Genomic DNA, 26058 nt, shown 5'->3' with positions numbered 1-26058 from the left:
GGCTATGATATTGAAAGTCAGGCCTTGCTACGTAACCTAACTGCAAGGAATGGAGTTACTGACCCAGAAGAGGAAGATGAAAGCCCCAACATTTCTCCCACAAGGCGGGGTTATGACAGAAGTCCATCCGTGCTCCGTAAAACCAATTCGAGCCCAGTCAGTGTTAGTCGAGATCGTGACATTCGTAGTTCTTCTCCTGGAAGGAGGGGTTTTGAAACTCCTACACCGTATCAGCATAGAAAAACAGACACAGGTGGTTCATTACGTTCTGCCAGTCGTGAAAGACATATTTCCCCTTCAAGGAGAAGTTATGAGGCTCCTTCTCAGTCGATGCTTCGTAAGTCTGAAGTAAACAGTTCAGCTAGAGGTCTTGATAGTCATAATTCTTTGCCATCAAGAAGAAGCTATGACACTCTAGAGCAGCGCTCACTGCAGAAAACAGAAACAAGCAGCTCCCTATATGGCAAGAATCACACAAGCCGCAACCCCTCCCCTGCTAGAAAAGGACACAATGACCCACCGGGCTACTCAGTCCTCAGAAATGCTACAAATGGAGGGTCCAACCACTCTTATCAAAGAAAACCCACTTACCAAGACTCAAAACCTGACTTCAGTCGCTCATCATCATCCTTGCAGAAATCACCCCGGTCCCACCGCAGTTCTTCTTTGTCTCGAGCTTCTTCGCCTCATAGACAGACTTCAAATGGAAGTAGAGCAGTTTCCGTGACTTTGGAAACCCCTCAGAGGCCAGGCAGCACCCGATTAGGGCTTGGTAGAAATAATCATGAGGACCGAAGCCCATCCCACCATTCCCATCATGCACGAAGCCCTTCTCCCCCACCCCAGATTCAAATACAGAGGTACACTTCTTCCCAGAGCTCCATGGAGTCTTCAGAGTCAGGACAAATGTCAGTGGGGTCCACAGGAAGGACCAGGGAGGAGTATGTCATGATGGCTGATGTGCCCAAGGTCAAAATGATCCATCAGAGAGAAGATGCAGGCTACATGGGGAGGAATCAGAAACAGCAGCCGTCTCGTAGGCAAGAGCTCTTTAAGCCAGCCAGGTCAGACTCAGAAAATGCATGCTCTGCTGGCTAAATATATATACAGTACTGTGCAGAACTTTTGGGCATGTGTAGGCCAAAGATTGAGGCTGAAGTAAGGCGTATGACAACCCTAGTCGTGCTTTGGATGTCCTTGTATATTACCAGGGGCATGGGAAAATAATCTGTACAAAAATTTAAGCCCGAAATTTCAGGGTGGAGTAAACGGTGAATGTGGTGAGTAAGCACAGCCTAGGGTACCGTCAGGCCGGTTGTAGTCTTGCCACAAATAGTACCCAGGCCTATCACTAGGGGTAGAAAGGCCTGGAACACAAAGATGCCATTGAGCTTGACCTTGGCTGCTGAGTGACACACATTGGCATGTGTCCAGCTTGACTATGGCTGCACCCCCCCCCCCCAGCTCGGGTTGTGGCACATTTGGCCTGCGAAGAGTCCTTTGCATCCTACATGCCTAAAACTCATGCACATGACTGTATGAATGATTGCTTCTTCTAAATCAGACACACTAAAATCAGCTTGTTGATTCTGTTGCAGCCACTCGCTCAGCAAGCATCCCTCCAGAGAATGGGATGATGACACTGATAGAGACTGGCACTACAGTGGCAGTGGTTATCTATCCCGGGCTCAATCCACCACATCATTACAGGTAGGCTTGCTGGGGCCAGTGTCAGTTTTATTAAAGAATGACAAAAGTTTAATGCATAACATTTGCAGCCAGCTAATTCTACAGCAATTCTTTGGCTAAAAACATGTCTTTAGAGAGATATGGACTGTGTATATATGGGACATACCCACTGGTTTGTTCACTGCCTTTAGAGACCTCGAATTTGAAATATTAGCCTCAGCCATACTGGTTTTCTGGAGCCAACGATGACTTGATTTGGATGATGGGGTGCAACTGGAGAGGAGTGAGGGGTTGGAAAATACCAAGCTATCAGACACCATTAGAAGTTAAATCCAAGAATGGAGATTAGCTGAGGTGACACCCAGTAGGCAGGTAGCAGCAAACAAGTGTCAAACAGTGCCACTACACTTCTAATTATAAATACTGTAACTTTTAAGCCTTTATATAAATAGTTTCAGAGAACAAACTTGCATCTTTGAACTTGTTTAATTGCTCTCAAGTAGGGCATTTACTTGCTTTTGAGCATTTCTCTGGCATCTGGAGGAACTGCAGTTTCTAGCACTCCTGTGTTTTGATTTCTCAATATTTTTTATATCATGACATTTAAACCAATAAAGTCCATTGCTATTTGACCACACTTAGCTTTGCTCTCAATGTACAGGCATTAAACAAAAAATACAAAAAATAAATATGTATAAGCTCTTGTTTGGTTTTTCTCTACTATATAAAAGTCCCAAAGATGTGGAGAGATTTACATGAGGTAGAGAAGATGATTAAAACTCCCATTGAAAATGAGATGCTGCATCTCAAGGGGCTATCCTTAAATAAATTCACATTCAAATTCAAATTGTTAACATTAACTAGTGAAAATGTGAATATAGGTGAGACATTTTAACACAGTGAGCTTTATAACAGTATTGAGGTTACAGTAAACAGATAAAATAGTGCAAATGTGCATATGAGGTGAGGCATTTTAAAACAGAAAGCTTTCTTACAGTACGTGAAGTACAGAAAATAGATGAATTAGTAGAAATCTGTGTGTAAGGACAAGCATTTTACCACAGTGAGCTTTCATACAGTATTTGAGTGACAGCAGATAGATTAATTATCACAAATGTATATTTAAAGGGAGGCATTTCACCACAGTGAGCTTTCTTACAGTTACAGTATATAGATAAATTATTGCAAATCGGCCTGTGTGAAGTAGAGTTTTACCATAGTGAGCTTTCTTAAAGTATTTAAGTTAAAGTAACTGGATTTATTAGTGCAAATGTGCACACGAGGTGAGGCATTTTACCACAGCGAGCTTTCTTACAGCATTTGAGTTACAGCAGATAGATTAATTAGTGCAAATGTTTATATGAGGTGAGGCATTTCACCACAGTGAGCTTTCTTACAGTATTGGAGTTACAGTTAAACAGTAGGAGAGTACAGGAGAGTGACCAGGCAGTGATTGAAACACTGATTACATTATTTGACTTTTTTTGTGTTGTTTCATGTTTGGCACCTACATCAAGCACAGTATCTTTACAAGGTCAAAATTTTACAAATCTATCTCTTGTGTATGCACTGATTAATCTTCTCCAATGTAGCCATATAGTCAGGCATCAAAGACATACTCCACCTACAAACAGCATACAACAGGCTTTAGATGATAGCAAAGTCAAATTTGAGATGCTAGCAAAGTCAAATTTGTTTAGATTCTGTAAATAAGTCAGTTGCACTTAGAGAGATTTGGGCGCCAGAACATACAAAAACTGAATTCCTACATATTGTTGCTTTAACATAGCTAATCAAATGAATGAATTATCTAAAATGTAAAACAACAGACCAAGCCCCCCCCCCCCCCCCCCCCTAGAGCTGGGCATTTTAATATGAGGCTCTGTAACACTTGACTTACTTTTTGAGCCAGCCTCTAGTGGACACTGGAGGAACTACATTTTTTTTTGCTCTTTGCTGTACTGTAATCATTTGTTTATACTAGGGGATCCAGTTTGATAATTAGCTCCAAACAAGGACAGATCTGGGAACACAGAGACATAGACAGTATAAAAGTTGCCATAAAATTTACTTGATAATCCAACAGCAATGAATGGACTGTATTCAGCAACTGTGTCCTCTGGATGATATAATACAGTTATTTGATATTGTGGTTCAAGCTCTGTGGTTTATACCTGCATGATATGTTAATGCTTAACCACAACTTCCACATACCATTCATCTGATTTGTAAGAGTCAGTGGATGTGAAACTCTGGAAGTTTCTGTGTTTACTCAATCAGACATTGATTATGCTCGTAACTATGAGCTGTTCTTTTCCAGCGGTCTGGGAGTCCCACAGCTGAAGAGGGGAATTCTTGGAAAGGTAATCAGCACAGATCAGAACAAATGCAGGTATGTGATACGGCTGGTCTATTTACAGTAAAAATGTGTTATCTTAACGTATAGTATGAGGGAAATCTGTTATGGTTGAAGTAACTGCAGATGTTTTTGTTACTTTACATGTTTGTAATGGACAAAAATAACCTTGCAGCAGCCACGGTTCAATACAAGCTTGTTGGAAAAGAGCCTATTTCAATATATGCTATCTCTCTGTTACATATTGACTAGACATGCTTGCTTGTCCACCGTTCACACATATCCTGCCTATGATCGTAAAGCATTTTATGCACTTGGCACCCTTTCCTGTTGACATATCTGCACCATGTCCTACTGTTAAATCCTCTTTTAACGGCTGGTTGTTGTGTGTCTGTAGACTTCACCTACACCCTGCAGGCATTTCATAAGACTGACTGAGCTTTGTCAATTGTGGTCTGCTGGGGCATGTGTTGAAATTCCTGAACTGAAACCAATAGCTACCAAGAGGAGTTTTTGGAGGGGGGAGTGCCACTTTGTTAACAAGCTCGAATAATATTCATAGAGCCAATAAAACTTGTTCTGTATGTTTGGAAAGTTGTGGATTACCACTCTCAATGACCCCAAAAGATTTTAAAGATTTGGTCCCGAAGAAAAGAGGGGAGTGAGACGTCTGACTGAGGCTCTGATACGCTTCCCTTAGAAGATAACTTGTTGTTGGAACAATTAAGAGGAAGTTTGCTATTTAACACCTTCTTGGGTCCCTTATTTGACTCCCTGGGATCATTAGACTCCCTCTTACAGTTGTATTAGAGCTAGCATCGTGTGGTTTGGTAGGGTAAGCATGTTTTCTCAAACGATCTTCGCGGATCCGCCCAGGAAGTGAAGAGAGAGCAGCGAGCAGAGACACAGCAGAGCTAGAAGTAAACCGTCTGTTACGACTTGCCAGAAAGTTTTGAATTCAGTAGTTTTAAATACGTAGTCCTTTTTTCCTGCTTGGTCGTTCATATGCACTTTGTCCTTAAGATCGGATAAAGACTCTTCTATCATGGACGTCTGCGGTTTGCTTGATTAGTTTAATATGGGGATGAATGGCGGGGTTTTACCTCTTTTCGCATAACTGCAATGCGAAAGAAAGTGAAGTTTTTACCCGATTTTTTTGCCAAATTGAGTCGTGACACTCGCAGTTAAAAGATTTTTCATTAGGGGAGGTAACGGTACTTTTCTATTGTCTTTTTTTACATCTCCCTGGATCCTGTTGACATGACGGTAAGTTGCACCTTATATCTAAAAAACACGTTTTCATCTTTTTAATTATTATGCCTTTTTTCCTGAAACTTGATTAACTTGTTTACGTTTCCTACACTGGTTTAAATATAGTTTTTAAATCCTAATATTAAAACGCAAACTAGCTTTTTAACGGACGTTAACGCTTGATTCGATAGGTGCGCACGCGCTGAGAAACTTTATGCTAGCTTGAAACAGTTTACACTGATATTCCCCGATACTCCCCGATGTTTTTTATACTACACGTTTTTAAACCATACAGTTTCTGTTATTTAATGGTAACAGTTTCGGAAAACACAGAACCGTTAGAAAACTACACGTATTTCACAAAGCAGGTGCTCAGGGGAGGGCTATATCCATTGAAAATAGTAAGTAAACTCCTGCACACTGTCTAAATGGCACAAATACATTAGCAACATTTTGTTAGGGGTTTAGTCATAGTTTTACATGACTAAAAGAACAAGAAAATGCCCAGTATTGATTTACCTGGACTCTTATTTTTGTTGTGTTGTCAACATTGGTATGAATATAAAGTAATAATTACTAGAATCTCATAAAATGTTTAAGTTTTTGTTGGCTATCCTACTATCCCTCTTCAAAGCAGACGTATTCAGCCTTTATCCAAAGCTTTGAGTGTTGAAATTAGACCCTATTTATCATTTGACTTTTTCATTTGTATTTTAATTGATTGATAGTATCAAAAAGTAACCCTGTAAAGAACAACTGGCACACTGTCTAAATTGCTCAAATACACTTTCTTAAATTTTAATTAACTAAAAGAACAATAAAATACTAAGTATTGAGTTATAAGGATTTAATCGGTTGTGTTGTCAGCACAGATATCAGTCAAATATCCGTTGTTTAAACAGAACTATGAGACTTTTTCAGTGGTCAAAGGATAGTTCTTTCAAAGTCAACCTAGTAACACACAGTCACTTTAAAGAGAGAGAATAGTGTCTATCCCATTTTCACAAAACACTTCAGTACTCTGTACCTTTGACAACAGGGAGGATTTTTCCACAAGAAGTGAGCTACATATGGCTTTACAGCACCAGTTCACGCGCCAGCCTTCAGCTATAAAGAAGCCAGTTAGCTATGTGGTAACTTTAAACTACCAGAGTTTAAAATTCTGGTATCTTAGCATCACTCATTGAAACAGAACTTTTACACATCTTTTTGAGGCCTTTCAGTGGTCTAATTTTATTAGATTTATTTATTTTTTGGCTTGTTTATGCCTTTATTTTTAGATAGGGGGAGAATGGATAGTCAGAAACTGGGATAAGAGAAGGGGCTGACATTAGGGAAAGAAGCCACAGGCCAGGATTGAACCCAGGCCTCTCCCATACATGGGGCGTGACTTTACTGCTAGGCCATCTGCACCACAAATGGTCATAATTAGTCCCTTTAATCGTTTAAATCATTTTAATCATTTAGTATCAAAAAGTAGCCTATCAAAGAATAATGTGGCTGAAATGTTGTAGTTAAACCTATTTGTGAAACTCCTCCACACAGCTCTGGCAAACTATTTAGATTGCACAAATACACTAGCAACTGTTCGGCAGGAGTTGCTGGTGTATTTGTGCAATCTAAATAGTTTGCCAGAGCTGTGGCAAACTATTTAGATTACCATGGCTCTGGCAAACTATTTAGGTTGCACAAATACACTAGCAACTGTTCGGCAGGAGTTTGCTTGTGATTTAAAGTTATGAAAAGAACAACAGAATACCCAATATCAAGTTGTCTTGACTAATATTTTGTTGTGTATAATCAGTATAATTTGATTATTACTAGAATCATATCAAAGTTAACATTCTGGTATCTTAACATCCCACCTCTTGACTAGGCCTTTGAGTGGTCAAAATCAGACCCGTTAATCATTTAACTAAGTCTTTTGTGTTTTTAATGATTGATAGCACCAAAAAGTAGTGCATCGAAGAATAATGTGGCTGAAACATTGTCAACACTTCCTGCACACTGGCTAAGTTGCACAAATTTTGGTCTGATTTGTGCAATTAAAACAGTATTTCAAGAACAGTAATGGTATTTTAAAGCAAACACATTATTAAGTACTTATTTTTACTGGGTATTGGTGAGTATGTAAATACTCATATTTAATCTGGAAAAATGTGGCATTGGTGCACCCCTAATTGAAACAGGTATTGGTACGTTTTGATCATCAGTAGTTATTGGAGTTTATCGTAGTTGTAGTATCATGACAATCTTCATATTACTGCACACCTCAAACTGAGTTTATTTAAGCCTTGTATTACAGTATATTTCTGTAACAAGCCTTAAGAAACGTCATGTTGGCCTCCAGGTGTGGTGTAATGTTATCTGTTTACTCTCTGTTGTTTACAGTAGCAGGAAGAGTCACTAGGAGGAAGCTTAACCATGTGTGTCAGCTTTTACAGCACGCTGTGACATACACTCCATGTTTGCTCACACTCAGCCAAGAAAACACTACAAATGTTTCTTTGTGATTAATTAACTTAGATGTATTTGCTCTTTAAACAAATGAATTCTTGAACTGTGTGTTCAGAGATGTAGTCATTTAAAAGGGAAACAAAAAAAGAGGAGCCATACATATTATTCAACAGGGTTATTGAGAAAATAAGAGGTCTGTATATATATAAAACAGTCAACCAAGATATTATTTCTTCTTCAACATCTCCTTTATTTCTCGGATCCTATTTTAATCAAAGAGGAATTACTTAAGGAATGACAAGAAATGTCTGCCTCAGAAGATGCTGTAAAGTGGAACCATCAAAGTATTTTTGCAAAAATGATGACCTGTCATTTTAGTTTGCATGAAACTTTGTATTTTTAAATATAAGCTGCTTGTGTGCCTCACAGGGTTGTCACATTACCAGAATGTTAAGCTTTGATACAAATCTATGAAAATCAAATGGCATCAATAATTTTTGACAACAGAAATAGAAGTCCATTACACCCAATACTTTGTAGTTACATGTTTTTAATGAGTAAAAAATGCATCCAAACTCCTGCCAAAATTGTAAAAATGTACCATGAAGTTTCAGTACTATGACTGTGCTCGTGACTGGCTTATTTTTGTGATTTGGTTAGGAATATGCCTGAAGATATGCATTTTTCTAAAACATTGGTACTTCTTGAATATCATTAATCATAACAGATTGGGTTGTTTTAACATAACTATTATTTAAAGTATTAAAAATTTTGACAGCCTTTGATGGTAAATAGTTCTCGGTAAGAATGACTTTCTTTCAAACTGTCACCAGTGTTTGACCCTCTTCCCTTGGTCTCTATTACTTTTTAGTCATTAACAGTTTTTATTGTTTTTAATTAAAAAAAATATGAAGGTACACCATCTGTTTTGGCTATACAACTCAGGAATACATTATCTTAGGCAAAGGACACATTAAAGTACAATTATGGGGGAAAAGAAATGAATCAAATCCGTACATCAAAATGTAATGCTTAATACTTAATACATGTCTTTGTCTGTAAAGTATTGATAAATTAGTCCCCCTGAAAAGTAAACATTTAAGAAGAATCTATCTGGTGATTATGATACTTAATTTGGATCAAACATTTAGCATGCTTGTCACATCCAGTTAACACTGACTCATCAAGTAATACAAATAGTCTGGGACTGTAAGGAATTTGGATCCCTGTAATCTCAAAGATTATTATATCCTGACCCCAGATATCTGGAACTTTGTCACAGGACCATAACATTTGCATTAGGTGGCTTTCCTTTGATTTGCATTTCCAGCGGTTTGGTGTGTCTTAACCATAGTCTAAGCAATCCAGAGGGTTTCCAATAAAATAAGATGTATCATTTTCAACTAGAAAATCTTTATAACTTTTAAAGTGTTTTTTGATTAGAGAGCACATGACAAAGGAAAGCACTCGGGTTTTAGTGTTGTTCATAACAGGCAGCAGTGCTGCTCAATTATAGCAAAAACTTTTGGAGTCATACTGAGATCACAGTTATTAAACACGCTTACTCACTGAACATCTGCCTGACATGCATCTATCTAACTTCAACACATTTTGCTCTTCAACACCCTGAGCAATTTGAAAAACAAGCCATAAATGAGAATAGAGAAGTCAGATATATAAGCGTAACATAATAATAAATGCATGACTCAGATGAAATCAACTTTTTTTCAAGGTAATGGTGCGTTCTCTTGTGGCCAAATTATAATAACACTGAAACATTTACCACACATGAAGAAACTTTGGGACAAAATGAGCACAACACAGCATGTGGCGCAGTAATTGATTAATCCTAAGCCAAAATTGTAATTGAAATTGAAACTCGATTAATTGCCCAGCACTAACATATGCTACCTTTTTTTCCCCTGACCTTCTGTGGCTGCTCCCTGACCTTGCTTATAGGCATGTTTTGACCTGATAACATTCATTCATGATGAGGTTTGAAACATCAGAGATCAATAAGTTGACCTGGGGCGAGCACACATTGATGATAGTAGGGAAAACAGATCAAATGCAAACAGTCATCAGTGATTAATTTATCTGTTAGTGCATTTATATGCATGTTGATACCCAACAAGAGGTGCTAATTGTTATTTTTCTTTTATTTTGAAGGAACAATCAAACATGACTACATGAGAGACTATTGCAGAGGTGTTGACCAGTGGGCACTTTAGATACTAGAAAAGTGACACTGCAGTATCATTTCTTTCTGAGAAATAGTTTTGCAGTATTTAAATGTATACGTTTAAAAAAATGTTGCTTGTTTAGAGAAAATGTGGCTGGTTCTGTGGCTTTAAAGAACACAACTAAAGCCACTTTCTGAGTGACAAAGCATAGCAAGAAATCCTACCAAATTAGAGCTTAGTGTTTAAAGAGAGGGAGCAGAACAACTTGGTGGAGCAGGGGAGTAAAATAGAGAATTAACCTCTGAAATAAAGAGGAAAAAAGGGTCAAAAGAATGCAGACAGGTTTAAAAGCGAGGAGGCTTATGAAAGAGAGATAAGCAGGAGGAATGTATGCTGGAAATCTTAATCTGGGATCACTACTTATCGAGGCACATAGCTCATTTTCCTTTTCAGTATTCAAACTGCTCTAAGCTCATAATGTGTGTTTTTGTCAGGTATTTTACAAATGACTTGTTCTTCCTTCTTTTCATTTTTCACACCATTTGTATATCGTTATTTCCTGTCATACTTTTTCATACATTTTCACGCTATGCTTCACTGCACATCAATCCTGTTTTATTGACATGCTATTTGAGATCCCACTGTTATTTTTACTCTTAGTAACTAGCTTTTTAAGACAAGATTTTAAAAACTTGACATGTTTTGCTTCAGTCATGAAAAGTACAACACAAAAGGTATTTGAGTTATTTATTTGTAAAATACATGGAGGCAGGCAGGTAGATCAGATATGTTTTGTCCTTAGATTTTGGTTTGATTTTAGGTGTGCTATGGGCAAAAGCCATATCTCTCAATGTTGTAAGCAATTGCAATCCATTTTGAGAGATAATTGCAGGTTTAGTTTATCTTATATCCATTAATGTACTATTGTCAAGTATTTTGTTTGTGGTGTGTACCCAAGCATACTTGACCACCAGCGTCAAAATTGTTTGCCCAGTGTGAGTACTCCTGTACTGCCCTGAAGGATTTTACACTGAAGCAAGGATGCGCTACTGCATGGTTCAATTTATACACATGCATGGGTGCATAACCGTTCCTCTTGACAATCAGTTCAAATGATGACAGTGTTTGAGAGCTGTATCTGACTTAAATGACTTCAAACACAAAGGGAAAAGGTTCTATTGTGTTATTTGTTTATTTCTTCTTTGTGGAGATTTTGGGTTGTAAGTCTTCTAAACTGTGTGGGTCATGTAACAATATGATGATGCAGTAATGCAGCTTTAAACTTTGACATGATATAAGTAACCCTATTGATAGCTGATTTGACACCAGAACAACAAAAATAGAAGTTATAGGCACCTAATTTCTTGTTTTTGATTGCCAAAATTTGCACATAAATCTGTGTACCCTGCCTAAATTTCATAAATACCCCAATAATAACAATTAGACGGTATGCTAGACTTTTCCTGGAATTCTTTAATGGGTTATTCATCTCCCATGCACCTGCCATATAAAAAATGTTGGCTATGTTTTTTAAGTTTCTGTACTTTTCCATACATTCCATATTTAAATAGTTAATTATTTAAAAATATTAATATCAAAACTTACTTAGCCTTGGTTTTATGTTCAGCAGCTTTAAGCCTTTGTGTGTCTGACAGTTCAACTTTGAAAAACATTTATTTTCTTAAATGAATGTGCTGTTCTGAGTTAGATAAAGGTTTAATAGGTTGAAATGGGAAACAAAAGAAAAGAAAAAGAACCAAAAGAAAAAACAGTACCAGTTTTATTGAATTTTTTTCTTCTTTTATTTCTGTTTCACATACTTGATTATACATTTTGGTCAAATGTTACAAATAGAGCACAGGCATGCATTTTTATTTGAGTTTTGGCACTTAATAATTGATTGATTGATAAATTATATTGACCAATTTTTTAGAAATTAATAAAATAAATAATGTAACAAGGATAGCAAGAGAAAATACGACAAAGTAAACCTTAACAACAACACTCACTGCCTTAATCAATGGCACATAAGTACACGTTCAAAACGGAGCAGGATGAAGATAAAAAAATAAAACATTGATTAATAAAGCTATTGCTAATGTCCATCTTCCCTGTACCAACTTGAAATTATTCTTTGGAACATTTTTTTAAAATGAATCATGTTAGTCCTCTGTTTGAGGATATGTTCAGTGTAACTTTTCCACTGTGCTTTCCTTTGTCTCTGAATTGAAAAGTCTGCAGTTGTCTCTTCTTTGCCATTTACAATGTCTGTGTTAAGTTACCATGTAGAGGAATGAATAGAGCCCTTCCCTTTCAAACATGAAGACAAATACATGTACATTATCTTTGTGAAAGTGATTAAAACCTAGTGGAATGATGTGGAAAGTTCTTAATTGTACATGTAAAAACAAGAGGGAGAAAAATGAAATGCCAGTACATAAACAAATACAATACTTGGCCAGTTTCAACATGCATTATAGGGAAAGCAAGTTTCTCTACACTGTCTTTAGCAGCATTGTATCTGTTGTTTTCATGTACAATGACAAGATTAACCCACTAAACCCCTGTATACAGATAGAATGATATCATGTATGCCCCACCCTTACATAGGCCTCCTAGTGTTCCTTGTTTTCCTGTTTTATTCAGTTACTTCATTGTCTGTACATTTTTTTTGCTGTTTCTTTTGTTTTCTTTTCGGTTGTGCCATTTCTGATGAATGCCAGTGAACGTAACACTTTTTTCTTCTTCTCTTCACAGCCCGACCTCCTGAACTTTAAGAAGGGCTGGATGTCCAAGCTGGACGAGAGCGGAGAGGTGAGCTACTGTACAGCTGAATGTGTTACTCCTTGTGGATGTCACATTTTCCTTGCCATCAGCCCCTCATTTCTTAATGAGAAAGGTTGTGTGAAAGGCGATAGCTGCAGATTATCCTAGTTATCAACGTAATAGCTTTGTGGCTCCAGGCACAGCAGGTGTCTTCTCTCTTTCAGTGATGTGCTCGAGTGATTTGGCTTTTCATGAGTCACACTAGGGTTGTCAAGATACCAGAATTTTAAATTAAGATAAACCAAGAATATCTATACCTGTGCTGATAACAGCAGCAAATGTGGAATTCACTCACTTCCGCTTTCTAAACAGCACAAAATCCCAAATGATGGGCAATGTTTTGTTACTGAAATCATCTCTTTTTGATTGCATGCAAATTGTTGTCTTCAAAAATGACCAGAATCAGCTTTATTTTCCAGGAAAGAGATTAACTTTGTTCTGTGTGTTAAAGAATGAAACATTTAATTGTAGATGTCAAGATTAGGGATGTAGTGATGCATGGTTTTACATTATTATCCTCCAGTATCTGCCCTGTTTACAATTTTTGGCTATGGACAATGTAATGGAAGGCACCTATTGACCAAACTCTGTCATGTTTTCATGGTCAAACATGGTGCAAATGTTGGCATACTAGGAAATCAAAAGAAGGGGTTGAAAAAACATTGGTACCTGCACCAGCAATTTGCTAAATTCTTATCGTAAACATTAGTGGTGGGGGTATATTTGTAAGAAATAGCAGAATTTTTAATGTAGAGAAGACCCTGGTAAAAATCAAGTAATGCTGAAACCCATTTTTATTCCATGATAACTCAAATGAATGCCATGGCCCCATTTTGGGTTTGTCTTGTATGTGATCTCCAAGATTTGCATTTTTTAAAATAATTAAACTCCTCATTTACTGCAGTTTAATTAGTTTTTGTGTTATGTTTATTAGAGGTGGGAATCTTTAGACACCACACGATTCGTTTCGATTACGATTCACAGGGCTACGATTCGATTCTTAATCGATTATTGATTCATTTTGATGCGCTTTGTTTTTTTTTTTTTGTTTTTTTTTTCAACATTTCTGTTCTCACTGTAAAACATAATAAAAACATTAAATTTGTGTTTAGAAAAAAGAGAAATTAAATTTCCACTATCCTCTAATGGGAAATGTGTGCAAACTGGAAATTTACATTTGTGCTGAACCAGTGGTATCAGAACCCTTTCCTTGTGATATATCTGAAATTACAGGAATAAAAATGTATTTTTTTCACAGATGAACAACTGGTTATCACATCTTGTCAGAGTTCCACCTTTTTGTTTCTACTATTCTACAGTATTGAATATTGAAATTGTTATAGATTATTGGACATTTATAAATCAATTCAGAATCTTCCACCTCCACATCACGAAGCATCTAAGAATAGATTTTTTCTCCCACCCCTTATGTTTATTGCCAATGCACCTACTGAAACAACTATAACTAATAATCCTGCAGCTCAAAGTAACTCCCATTTTTTCATCATGCAACCTAAGAGTTTTGTTCTATAGAAAATAGTGTGTTTTTTCATGATACCAGATTTTTCAACTTAGGTATAATTTTTGAAAAAAATGTAACGACATTGGAGCCTGGAGGGAACAACTAAGATTCTTACACTTTAAAGACTGGGTAATTTGTTGGTTTTGAATGGTAATAATTGCAGGTGAACTCCTGCATACTGTCTAAATTTAACTGTTTCAGCAAAAAGGCTTGGTAGTATAACAAAAAATATATAAAAATATTACAGAAGATCTGTAGGATTTTAAGCTATTTTTTCTTATTGATGGAGACAATGATAAACTAACTCTATGTTATCTAAAATTGTAAAAATAGTAGAAATTTTGACAGCCTTAAACCACATACTGTTCCTCTAACCGAACTTGTAATGTTTTGTTTCAATGTTTTTTTTTAGCATTTGCCTGATTTGGTGTAGCCATGTCAGATGTTGTCATTTGATTGTTAAAATATTTGTAATACTTGATTCTAAGAGTTAATTATATCATTCCAGTCTGAGATTAATTGAAACCTGCTGTGTTTTTTAGTGGAAGAAGCACTGGTTTGTTTTGACAGATGCAGGACTCAAGTACTACAGAGACTCCAGTGCAGAGGAGGTACATTTTCCTTTTTTAAAAGCATACATTCATCCTGATAGTTTTATTAATTAAGAATAAAAGATCAAATTTATTAAGATATCTGCAAAGTATAAGAGAAATGCACTTTGCTGTGATGTAGTTTTTGTAAGTTTTGTTATGTTTTCTGTGCAGAAAGACGACCTGGATGGGGAGATTGATCTTAAATCTTGTGTGAAGGTATCTGAGTTTGATGTGGAGAAGAACTATGGCTTTCAGATCCAGGTGAGGATATCTATGACGGCTCATTTTCTCTCATTGTCTGTGTATGCGAGCGTTTCCTTCTTTATAGTCATCCCTTCTCGTCATCCTTTTCAGTGTCAACCACACCCGCTCTCAATTTCTGCTGCATGTTCTTGTGTTTCTGTTATCATGACTCACATCTCTGTATCTTCTTTTCTCTCAGTCAGTTTTTTCTTTTATTGTTTGCATTTCACCCCAGTTCTGTCACATCTGTGTCTTTTCTTAACGTGCATTTTTTTCGCTCTCTTTTATTCTTTACAGACACGAGAAGCTGCATTCACATTGTCGGCCATGACGGCAGGGATCAGGAGGAATTGGATAGAGGTTTTAAAGAAATGCGTCCGCCCCAGCAGCTCTCCAGACCTCACACAGTAAGTAACTTTGTAAAAGCTTGTAATGCAATTATACGCATCTTTGGGGATATAAACCAACCTTTATCCTGCAGAAAGTCTTTGTTGACATTTATTCTTGGTAGCTGGTGATGGGGTTTTGTCAGTGTTTCAGTGTCTCAAAGCAGCATCATAATGTGCTCAGACACTTCTGAAGTACAGTTTAGTTGCACTTTAACTTTCTATATCTAAGGCCGCCCTGTCCAAAAATCCTGCAGTGTCACTCTTAAGGCAACTTCTTTAACATAACTGGCTCTCTTACATGCATGCATTAGCAACTTAGCCCTTGCATGATTTCAGTCAAGACACTAAGCTTGCCAAAATGTTCAATCAGTTTTAAAAGAATACAGTTTTTATTATTTTCATGCTCAGTAGTATTAAAAAGTACAGATGCTTTGAGAAAACTGCAGTCTTATTTTAGACAAAATTCTACCGAAACATGAAGACAGAGAGCCTAGTCTGAATTGTACAGATATGTTGGATAGGGATGGGTACCTTTCACATTTGAACCGGTACGGTACCGATTCCCGGTACCTGTGAACCTGTATCTGTACACAGCGGTACCCATTTTGGGTACTTTTGAGTGTGAATAATATGCAGTAATAAATGTTATATAACTTCAAACTTCTGGATGTTCAATATCAAATATCAAATATATAAAAACAACATTGCACACCATTTATAATGTAACATCATGTGTTTTAAAAAAATGACTCCAATATGGAAAACCTAAACTGCTGTAACTACCCAGTGGCTTTTCTTTATATTGCACAAATTAAAACCCAGCCCACTACCTCCTCCAATTTCCCCTCTTGGAAAAATGTGCCTTGTGGTCCATGGAGGGAGAATAAGTTTCAAACAAATGAACAATAGAGTAATGAGTCAAAATAACTAAATAGATAAATAAAGGTATTAAATGTTACCAGTTAATGTTTGACAAATGAAAGTAAACAAACTACTTCCTCTACCATGAACTACGTGTACTGCACATCTTCTTTCCTCATGCAGTTTTTCTTCTAACAAAACTAAAATGTCATCTTTCCCTGGTAAGAGCAGAGTTTGCTCCTCACTCATCAATCAATCATGTGCCCGTCCCTGCAAGCCACACAGGGTCCGTTATGTTATATTTGTATTTACTGCAAAAAGTTAACAGAAAGTGGCAAATTGATTCATTCTGCGATGAAATAAGCAGCGAGGACGAGCCTGTGGCTCTGTCACTCCTTCAAAATCACTCTGAATCCATCCATCCTGACAGAGCGCTTCGTACGACACCAGCTGTACCAAGTTGAAGAGATGGAGAGCAACTTTTAGGACACAGTCACAGTAGGCAGTCCACACCGTGCCTTAATCTAGTGTCTGTTAGGTGACTGAGTGAATGAACGTATCCCTTTATCTACTATATTTCCATGGTTGATGTCCATGATACACGAGCAAATCATGGTGTTTAAAGTGAGGATTTGGTACGAGAGAGAGAGAGAGAGGGAGGGGGGTGAATGAGCAGCAAACAGTGGGAGCAGATCTTAAGTAAGTTAGTTTGTTAGTTAGGTTGTTGTTAGCAACATAATTCAAAAAGTTATGGATGGATTTTGATGAAATTTTCAGGAAATGTCAGAAATGGCATAAGGAAGAACTGATTAGATTTTGAGAGTAATCCAGATCACCATCTGAATCCATACATTTTTTTTAAAGGATTCTTTACTATTGGAAGATAGGGCTAATGGTGGAGCTCTGTGCTCTCCGGGTGCTTTTCTAGTTTCTTCTTTTTTGGAAATTAAAGATAAGACATTACACAGTAATGGTTGTGAAGGACTTCCTATTTTTGGTGCAAGGGTAGTAAACAGGCATCAAAATTGTTTGAATGTTGTTTATTTATTTATTCTTGCATCACTGAATCCTTAATGCTTGATTCAAAAAGTAGAGATGTGAGTTTTCAGGGTTAATTTAATTTCTCAGTGTGAAATGTTAACCTGCAAGACTTGCATTATCTGACAGTATAGACAGAGTAAAATGTATGTCACTGAAGTTGTCAAATTTAGAACTGTCTTAGGTATATTTCCTGATTGTTTTTTTTTTTTAAATCCAAGATATTAGACAAGTCAAAAGAGCACACTATACTTGATCACAATTTTAACCTATTTAGATCTAAAGCCACATTAAAAGCCCCTCTTTAACCTAAGTTCCATAAGGACCACTTTGCCAAAAAACACCCATGACTTGCTGTTATGAATATTTTTCTTTAATTAGATGTTATTAATTAGTACTTATTGCTGTTATCCATATTTGGCAGTGTGGCTGTTCTGGGATCCCCCTGCCCTTCCACAAACGTTCAGGGGAAGCATCAAGCAGGAACAGCACACATTCCTGCCTTTCCTATGCCAATAAAGAAAGTCTGAGGCAGGGAAAAAAGCAGCAAAAAACACAGAGCAGAGCAGTCAACAATGAGAGCAGAATGACATTGATTAAGTCAGAAGCAGAATAAAGGAGGAGCTGGCGTGGAGGAGGGTCTTAAAAAAAGTGGGTTGCAGAGGGAGCAGCAAAACATAGCTAGGCTAGAGCAGTTTAAATATGGCAGCATGAGTGTGTTAAGCCAATAGCGTACTTGGACACAAATCAGCTGGCCATCAGCTGAGGGCTTGCATGAGATCAGCTGCTCTCAAGTTAATGGCAGCACTTGACTCCATGGCCTTCCTAAACTAACACTATATGCCAGATTTTTAAAAAAGTAAAGCAACCTCTAAAAGCCTGTGGATTTTCTGACACACTGAATGGAGCTGCAGTGATAACTAAACTCTTTATTTCTTAGCCTTTGTTGCAGATAGAGACGTGAAATGGAAACACCTCAAAGCTAAGGCTCTCAGTTTTAACTGCTGATATTTGCCTTTGCCCTAAAGTTTGTTGACATTTTTAAAATAATCAATCAATCAAATGAAAATCTCTATCCTTACTCAACTTTAAAGACTTTATCCATCAGCTTTTCTGCATGGAGGCTTAAGAAGCCAAAACCAAAAATGTGTGATCCCATCTGCATTCCAGCATGTATTTTAATGAATTGTTACAGTTTGTCAGTCACATGTCTTAAAAAAGAGCATCCAAAAAGCACTGACATTGCATCAGTTCTTAAAGGTAAAAGCACATGAATGTTACAGCTGGTCGAAATGAGTCAACAGGTGCAGAAAGTGATGCATAGAAATTGATAAGAAAGCAGGGAGGAGGGGGACTGGAGGTCTTTAACCATTACCAAGAGGCTTTTGAATAAAGCAAAGAAATATATATATATATTAAAAAAACTTATATTGACGTACTGTATTGTATAGTATTATGAGTTTTCCTATTTCTCTTTAATGTTGTAGTAAGAGTGTTTTATTGAAGGGCAAATTTTGCACTGGCTTTTCATCCTGTGCCAATCACATCCCTGCAGTAAAATTTAAAAAGCTAAGATATGAGTTGAAGAAGAAATCATACCTTGACTGATTTATGTTTGCCCAGTATTTCTTGTAAAATAGCCCTGTTGAATGATATTTATTTGTCTGTAATCCTCTCCAGATTACCTGACAGCAGCAGTGACAAAGAAAACTCCCACTCTCGCTTCCTCCCGTCATCTCGTCGCTTCCCGTCGCGTCATGCAGACATTCTGCCAGAACCTCCAGCCTCCGCTCCTCCCACACAGCGTAGATTTGAATACGTCGAGCTGTCTCCTGTCCCTGTGTCTTCTGGCTCCCTCCCGACCAATCAGAGAGAAGCAGGAGAGGGGCAGGGGAGGGAGCACAGCCAGTGGCAGGAGGAGAGGAACACCAGCAGCCAGTGGGAGGCTGTGCTTTCCAGAAAAGGGACAAGCGGGGGATCGAACCAAAGGCTACGCACAGAGGACGAAATAGAGAAAAAATGGGCAGAGTTTGAACGTATGCCGTTAAAGGAGATGAGCTCTTTACCACCAATGGGATCACGGTCTTTGAGCCAGTCAGCCAATGAGGCGCTGCAGAGGGAGGTAGTGCGTGGAGAAATTTTTCTAATTTGCAACTTAAACAAAATGCAAATTAACTCCTCATCTGTCAGGATGGAGTAAACATTTCCTTCATTCAGCCTGTTAACATTGACTCACATTTTTCTTTCTTACCTCATCTTTTGAGCAGTGTTTCCCGTTTAAATTCTGCAAAAGAAATTCTAACAAGAAAAAAAAGTCCTAGCCTCCCAGTATTAGTTTTTTTTGTTTTAATCACCAACAATTGCTGGCAAACTCCTGCAGACTGATTGTCAGTCTTTCCATACAAAAACTTTGCCAATGTTTTTGTGCAATTTAGACAGTGTGGATGAGTTATATTGCCTTTTTTAATCAACTTATTTCTATTTTGTGCCCCTGTCTTATGAAATAGATGGGATTTTTTTTAAGTTTTGATAATTTTTGATCATTAAATAACAGCCATTGCATTTTTTTAAACCATGTAGTGTTGAAAAGTATCAAACGCATCAGAATTAGATTGCTTTAGTTGAGAAAATTGCAGAGTTTAATATGAGAATTGCTGCTCAACTTCTGCTTGCTTTGAGTTTGTTGTGAAGTGCATCTTTGGTTTGAATCTTTTTACATTCTCTGTCATCATACAAACTTTATTTTCTTATTCAGAGCTGCTAAAGGCAGACTAGAGAGAAGACTGTAGATTTTTCTTACAAGACCGTAGTTTTGAATATAATAAACCAATTAGCTATCTTTAGAGAGCAGTGTAGCCATTGTCAGCATCATTAGTCATAAGAGGAAAATCTTGCACACACACTGGCTCTTCTAGTGATTATCAGTGCCTTGCGTCCTGGAGTTGATTAATTAGATAAACTGATTTTTAGGATTTGGATTATTCTGTTTACATGTCAGCTGTTAGGCGTCTGTCCCATTCTGTCTCAGTGGGCTTTACCTCTGTCTCTCTCTGTTTTCAGGTGGCGTCACTAAGGCAGCAGCTGGAGCAACTAAAGGGAGGTGGGGTAGGGGGAGGGGGAGGGGGTGTGAGGGGTGGTTGCGGCCCTGAGGCTCCCTGCGGTCGCAGCCTGGCAGCGATGGAGCGTGCTCATCGACAGGCTTTGGAGGAGCTGCAGAGGCAGCATGAACGTCAGATCAGGGAGATGGAGACAGAGAAGGAGAGGCTGCTGCTGGAGGAGACGCAAGACATCGCACGAGGTCAGCAGGGATTCAAATTAAACACAGCTAGCCTTATGACTTTAAAAGAGGAACAAGTTGACATCTTTTCCTTGTTTTTTTTTTTTGCCAAACCATAATAATGAGCTGAAAAAAAGAAAATATCTCTCCATTCATGGTGCATCAGAGTTGGAAATGCTTCCCTTTCTGCTTTTGCATGCCGTCCTGCCTTGTTGGATAGGACATATATTGTTGGTGATAAGCCAGCAGAATTGATGTATTATGCTGCAAGAGATGGATGATTTCTAGGGTGATAAAAAAATTAATTTCATGGTTTTAACTCAAATTTTATAGTTCATTTAATAAAAAAATGGAAATATTTGAAATACTGTTAGTTATTTTTCCTAGCTGTTTTCATAAATGTACAAAACTCTTGAAAATAACATGCGAGTGTCAGATGCTATCTTGCATCAGAAGCTTGCTGCCCACGCTGCATCAGTTGAATAGTAATTTTCTGCTCTGTAAACTGTTTGAAATCTGTCGCTTTTGTCTTAAATGTTGAAAAATGGAAGTTTGGTGATTTGTATTGATGTGCTTTCAATGGCGGTGAGCCGGATAGTTTTACTTTTGTGTTAACACAAGTCAGTCCCAAACATTTCAATCGCAGATAGAGATATTAGTAATCCACCCTTTTCTCCACTTTATAAAACAAACCAAAAAGGTCTGTTGAGGGAGAAAAATGCAAAAACTCTCTTGGCACTGTCTTGATCTCCATCTTTCCTCTATCCTCGTCCATATCTATACAAGCGAACTAAAGGAAAATAGAAACGAGTCATCAGGGTAAAAACAGGTGGTCTGCTTGTGGACTATCGGAACTCTGTAAAAGGAAACAGAACCAAGCCAAAGTCGTTGCTGTTTCTCACTGGCATTACATGCTAAATGCATATAGACACATTTTTCACCCTGATTTACCTGGACTGTTTCCAGACAGTCCTTAGGTACAATTGCTTGAGCTGATGTTTGGATGTAGAAGGAAATATTAGGGAAATTTCACAGCAGGGGAGTAGGTGAGGTTTGATGAGAGACATGGTGAGACTGATGCAACCTTTGTGCAAGTAATAAACCTGAATTAAAGTCCTTTCATATCACCAGTGTGTCTGTTCCCACACATCTGTTCCTACTGTGAACTTCCAATAGCACATAGCATTGATACAAAGACAAATAAATATTTATAGCATCAGACTTTTAACTTCAACTCTCTAGCAACTCTGGAAGGTTTTAGGGGCAGGGACTATCCTTAAACTTTCTTGGAATTTTCAGGAGTCTATGTGTGAAAAAAGCTTAAGTTAGTTTTTTATTCTTGAGTGTCCCAGTGTCCAATCAGAAGCTTCCCTTATGTTCTGCTCTCATCTACCATAAAATCATGTGTGTTTGGATTTCAGTGATGGAGGCTTTGAAGAAGAAACACAAAGAGGAACTGGAGAGAGAGGTGGAGAAGGCCAAGAGGCTAAACAGTGGGACACTAGATTCACAGAGTTTGAGAGTCCAACAAAAGTGAGTAACTTCAATCAGTTTGTGCCAGTGTCATAGACACCCACGCGTCCTACACAGATTTGCAAGGAATAGAAAGAGACAGTTTTCTTCTTGTCCTTAACATGCACTAAAGTTGTCAAATACTCATGGATGCATGCTGAAAAAAGGACTTTCTAAGCTCCTTTGACTCTTATCACATTATAAAACACCTTGCCTTGTGTAGCTGGTATTCCCTTGATTGTAGCGTTGCCTTCAGCCCAAGTTAGTGAAAACAAGCATTGTTAATTTATGTGAAAAGCTCCCTTTGCTTTTAAATAGGAGCTACAAAGGTTTTGGTGAAATCAAAGGTTGAATTTCAGTCTCCACAGCAGCCACAGGATCCTGTTAGGCACCCCAGGAATGTAGAAGAATTTGGTCATGGATTAGTTTTCCTTTGTAAACTTCAAAAGTGCATGTGACGTAACTCTGTTTGAGTTTCTGCAACAGAAACCTGCATTTTACGGCTTATCTCTGCTGCTGGGTCTGTGTTTCTGTGCTCTCTGAATGCCCTTCCTTATTTCTGTGGTTATTGGTCTGCAGCAGAAGAGCTGTTAGAAACCACAGGAGGAAATACTTGCCTCATGAAAATGGTAGAAGAAAACTTAACTCATACTTTTGACAGTTTGTAGCTAATACTTTAGAACTCTGTTTCTTATTTTAAAGGCACATAGTTGGTGTTTTACCCCTCAAGCTTGGGTTGTCTGTGCACAATCAGCAAGAAAAAGTAGCCTGAGAAGTCTGAAGTTCTCTCTGATTTCAATGATCAAAGTAATCAAAAATCATCATCAAAAAGTACAGATACTGTAAGAAAAACCTGGCAATGTCCCAAAGTTTTTATTTTTACCTTGATATCAAATAGGTACTGTCTGATTTTTATTTGAAATATGTCTAGGTTTAAAATTCTGATATCATGGCAGTGTTTTTATGTCATTAAGAGATTAACACAATGTTTTACTTGTTATTAATTCATTCCTTTCAGGGCAGAGTCTCAGGCATTGCAGAGAGAGCTGGCCAGTCTTTCAGAGCGATACTCTCAAAAGTGTTTGGACTTAAATCGAGCGGAGCAGAACAATGCAGAGAGAGAGAGGGAGATCAGCCGCAAGGAGAGAGACATGGAGCAGCTGAGGAAAGAGAACCAGGTGAGCTACCTTTAGCTGATGGAGTCTAAACTCACTCATTTCTCAAAATTTGTATTTACTCCTACACTGGCAGCTTTACATCTGAAATAAAGTGGACAGTTAATAGACGTTTTCTTTTAAGGGATTTTGAGATACAACCCTAACTAAGCCTCGTAAAAAATCTAAGTATTCATATATTTTACTCTGCACTGTCAGAGCCTAAAATGATGCTAACATGCAGGAGCAGTGACCATGTGTGGTCTTTTGTCTGTCTGCAGATGTACTAAATACCAACTGATTGGTTTCTTCATATCATAACCACTCTGTGTTTTCTTCTGCAGGACTTGAAGACTAGACTGACTGAGGAAATCAGCCGAATGCGTTCTACAGATCAGAACTCAGAGGACAACAAAGACAGAGCACCCTGTGAACTTGAGGTAAAAGCTCTTATAAACAAACACTTTGAGTTTCTGTGTGCATGAAACTGAAAGTGGGTTATGGTTACCAAACTGTGAGAGGTGACAGCTGTGACACACAGAGTGAACCCTAGTCTTAAACCTGGTTTCTACTTCTGTGTCAGATCTATGTGACATTGTGAGCTACCCTGTTGTGAAACTCTACATACTTCTGCCAATCTACAGTACTCCCCCCCCCTTAAATGCTAGCTGCACCTTTATGCCAGTTCCTGCCACATTTCCTGCTTATTTGGGTACAGGAAACCATGGCAACTGAAAGCAAGCGTGTTATGTTGGAGGTGGAGCTGAGATATATTGGGCAGCAGTCGAGAGAAGTGCTAACATTGCAAATCAGAATCAGAATACTTAATTTATTTGAGTTTGACCAGTTTACAAACAGATTGCACAGTTGAATGTAGTTGTATACACTGAAGAAGTTGTGTGAGTGTGTGACACTCAGAGGGAGGAGTTAAAAAGTTTGATGGCCACAGGCAAGAATGACTTCCTGTGGCGCTCTGTGGTGCATTTAGGGGGAATGAGCCTAGCACTGAATATGCTCCTGTGTTTCACCAGCACGTTATGGAGTGGGTGGTGGATGCTGTCCAAGATTGTGTGTAGTTTTGACAACATCCGCCTCTCTGTCACCACCGTCAGAGAGTCCAGCTCTACCCCTACAATGTCAATGTCAAAGCAGATGAAGACGCCCGTTTCCTTGTTTCTCACTGGTGAATCCATCTTGCAAAGCTCCTGTCTCAACAGTTTGGGCCCGGTTAGAAAGTGACAGGACTAATCAGCGACCAGGGGCGGTACTTTCAGGCGCAGCGGAGTCACGATGTAAGCAAGCAGACACAAGAGGCCGGTGCCGTTATGGTGTGTTTTGTTGCTCTGATTGGCCCATAAAGATATGACAGACAGAACGTTCGTCCAATCACCCTCCGAGTTTTTTTTTTTAAGGCTCTGCCCTTTCCCAAACATTGTGTATGAGAAGTTTACCTGATGGATGTCTGAAACAAATCTGTCTGGCATGTCAGGTTAGAGAAGTGCAGTTGTTCCAAAAAAAAAAAAGGAGGGGAGATACATGAGGAGATGAAAAGTATGGCTGCTGAGGCAGAGTATGGGGGATGTTTTGCACTCATTCAGCCACTAAGAGAAACATGGATGAAGAAACTGCACATGTGATATTTTCAGATACCATTAAGTGGATTTGACTTGTATCGCCTTCTATAACAATATATGTCACTCTAGAGCAGTGGTTCTCAACTGGTCTAGCATCAGGTCCTACCATAGCCTCAAATTTCTTACATTTTTCATTTTTTTGCTTGAACATATCACAACTTTCAGATTACAAAAGTAGCTTAAAATTTAAGAACTTTTATATTTTTGCACTTAGAATGGTTTGCATAGTGGTAAACAGCTCAAAACGTAGCTTTTTATAAAGATGTAGAAATCACCTCTTGCCCCCCAAGGAGTGTTATCTACTGCTGTGTGACATCATCTGCATAGAACCAATAGAAGTGTTCATAAGAACAAAGCGTAGAACCCATACAATGACAAAATAGAGCTACCGCCTCATGTTTCTACGCCTCTGTAAAGCCGGGTGTACACTGTGTGATTTCAAGCCATACGACAGCCATGGCAGAATATCATCTCATACTGTGCGACTGAATCGTTTACGTGAAACTCAAAAGAAACGCAAAAGAAGACCGCTCATTTTCTGATGTTATCATAGTCTATGGCCTAGATCTTGGAAAGTTAGTGAATATTTTAAACAGCCTATTTGTCACTACTAGGGAATGTAGTAAGACTGGCCAACTTTGATCATTTTGCAGTATCTTTGGCCTGTCTTTGCTGGTGTCAGGTCTTAGAAAAAGGAGATAAATAATAGCCCAGTTAAAGGCTAACACAACATCAGTGTAGCTTGGAAAGTAGTGAAGAGATTTATACTTGGAAGAGGATTTTAGTTGCAGGACTGAAGAGTTTATTTTAACTTTTTCTGAACCTTACTTTAGCCTGTTAATCCAGAAGCATCATTTATTTGCTGAATGCATTTCCACTGCAAAAAAAAACAAACAAAAAAACCCCACACATTTTCTCCTACTGATATGCCATCTTGTCTACCTCTTCCAAGCTTAAAAAATGTTTTTGCAATGTTTTAAATTTTGTTTGAATTTGCAGTGTTTCCAGTTTCCAGGTTTTTTTGTGCACAAATTGAAAATGTTCTTCAAAATTGGTGGATGGAACCCCTACTC

The 26058-nt window shown here is 38.1% G+C and overlaps 1 protein-coding gene across 3 annotated transcripts in view; it reads left to right on the top strand.

Moving 5' to 3' along the window:
• Positions 1–779: 779 nt before the first annotated feature.
• The window catches only part of triobpb (TRIO and F-actin binding protein b), a 30538-nt gene continuing 5259 nt past the window's right edge, over positions 780–26058 (top strand). The window contains exons 1-12 of one of the 3 annotated variants that reach the window (XM_041817411.1): positions 780–1064; positions 1599–1710; positions 4010–4081; positions 12694–12750; positions 14827–14895; positions 15049–15138; positions 15418–15527; positions 19089–19530; positions 20469–20706; positions 22107–22218; positions 23216–23375; positions 23696–23791. In XM_041817411.1, coding sequence (XP_041673345.1) covers positions 883–1064; positions 1599–1710; positions 4010–4081; positions 12694–12750; positions 14827–14895; positions 15049–15138; positions 15418–15527; positions 19089–19530; positions 20469–20706; positions 22107–22218; positions 23216–23375; positions 23696–23791 — 1740 coding nt within the window. In that variant the 5' untranslated portion in view covers positions 780–882. Of the gene's footprint in view, positions 1065–1598; positions 1711–4009; positions 4082–4662; positions 5312–12693; positions 12751–14826; positions 14896–15048; positions 15139–15417; positions 15528–19088; positions 19531–20468; positions 20707–22106; positions 22219–23215; positions 23376–23695; positions 23792–26058 lie in introns of those variants that run through there. The other 2 variants (XM_041817412.1, XM_041817413.1) reach the window with 2 other exon arrangements.

Source organism: Cheilinus undulatus, linkage group 21, assembly GCF_018320785.1.
Source record: "Cheilinus undulatus linkage group 21, ASM1832078v1, whole genome shotgun sequence".
In the NCBI taxonomy this organism is placed as follows: Eukaryota; Metazoa; Chordata; class Actinopteri; order Labriformes; family Labridae; genus Cheilinus; species Cheilinus undulatus.
This window is presented reverse-complemented; position numbering and strand designations above follow the sequence as displayed.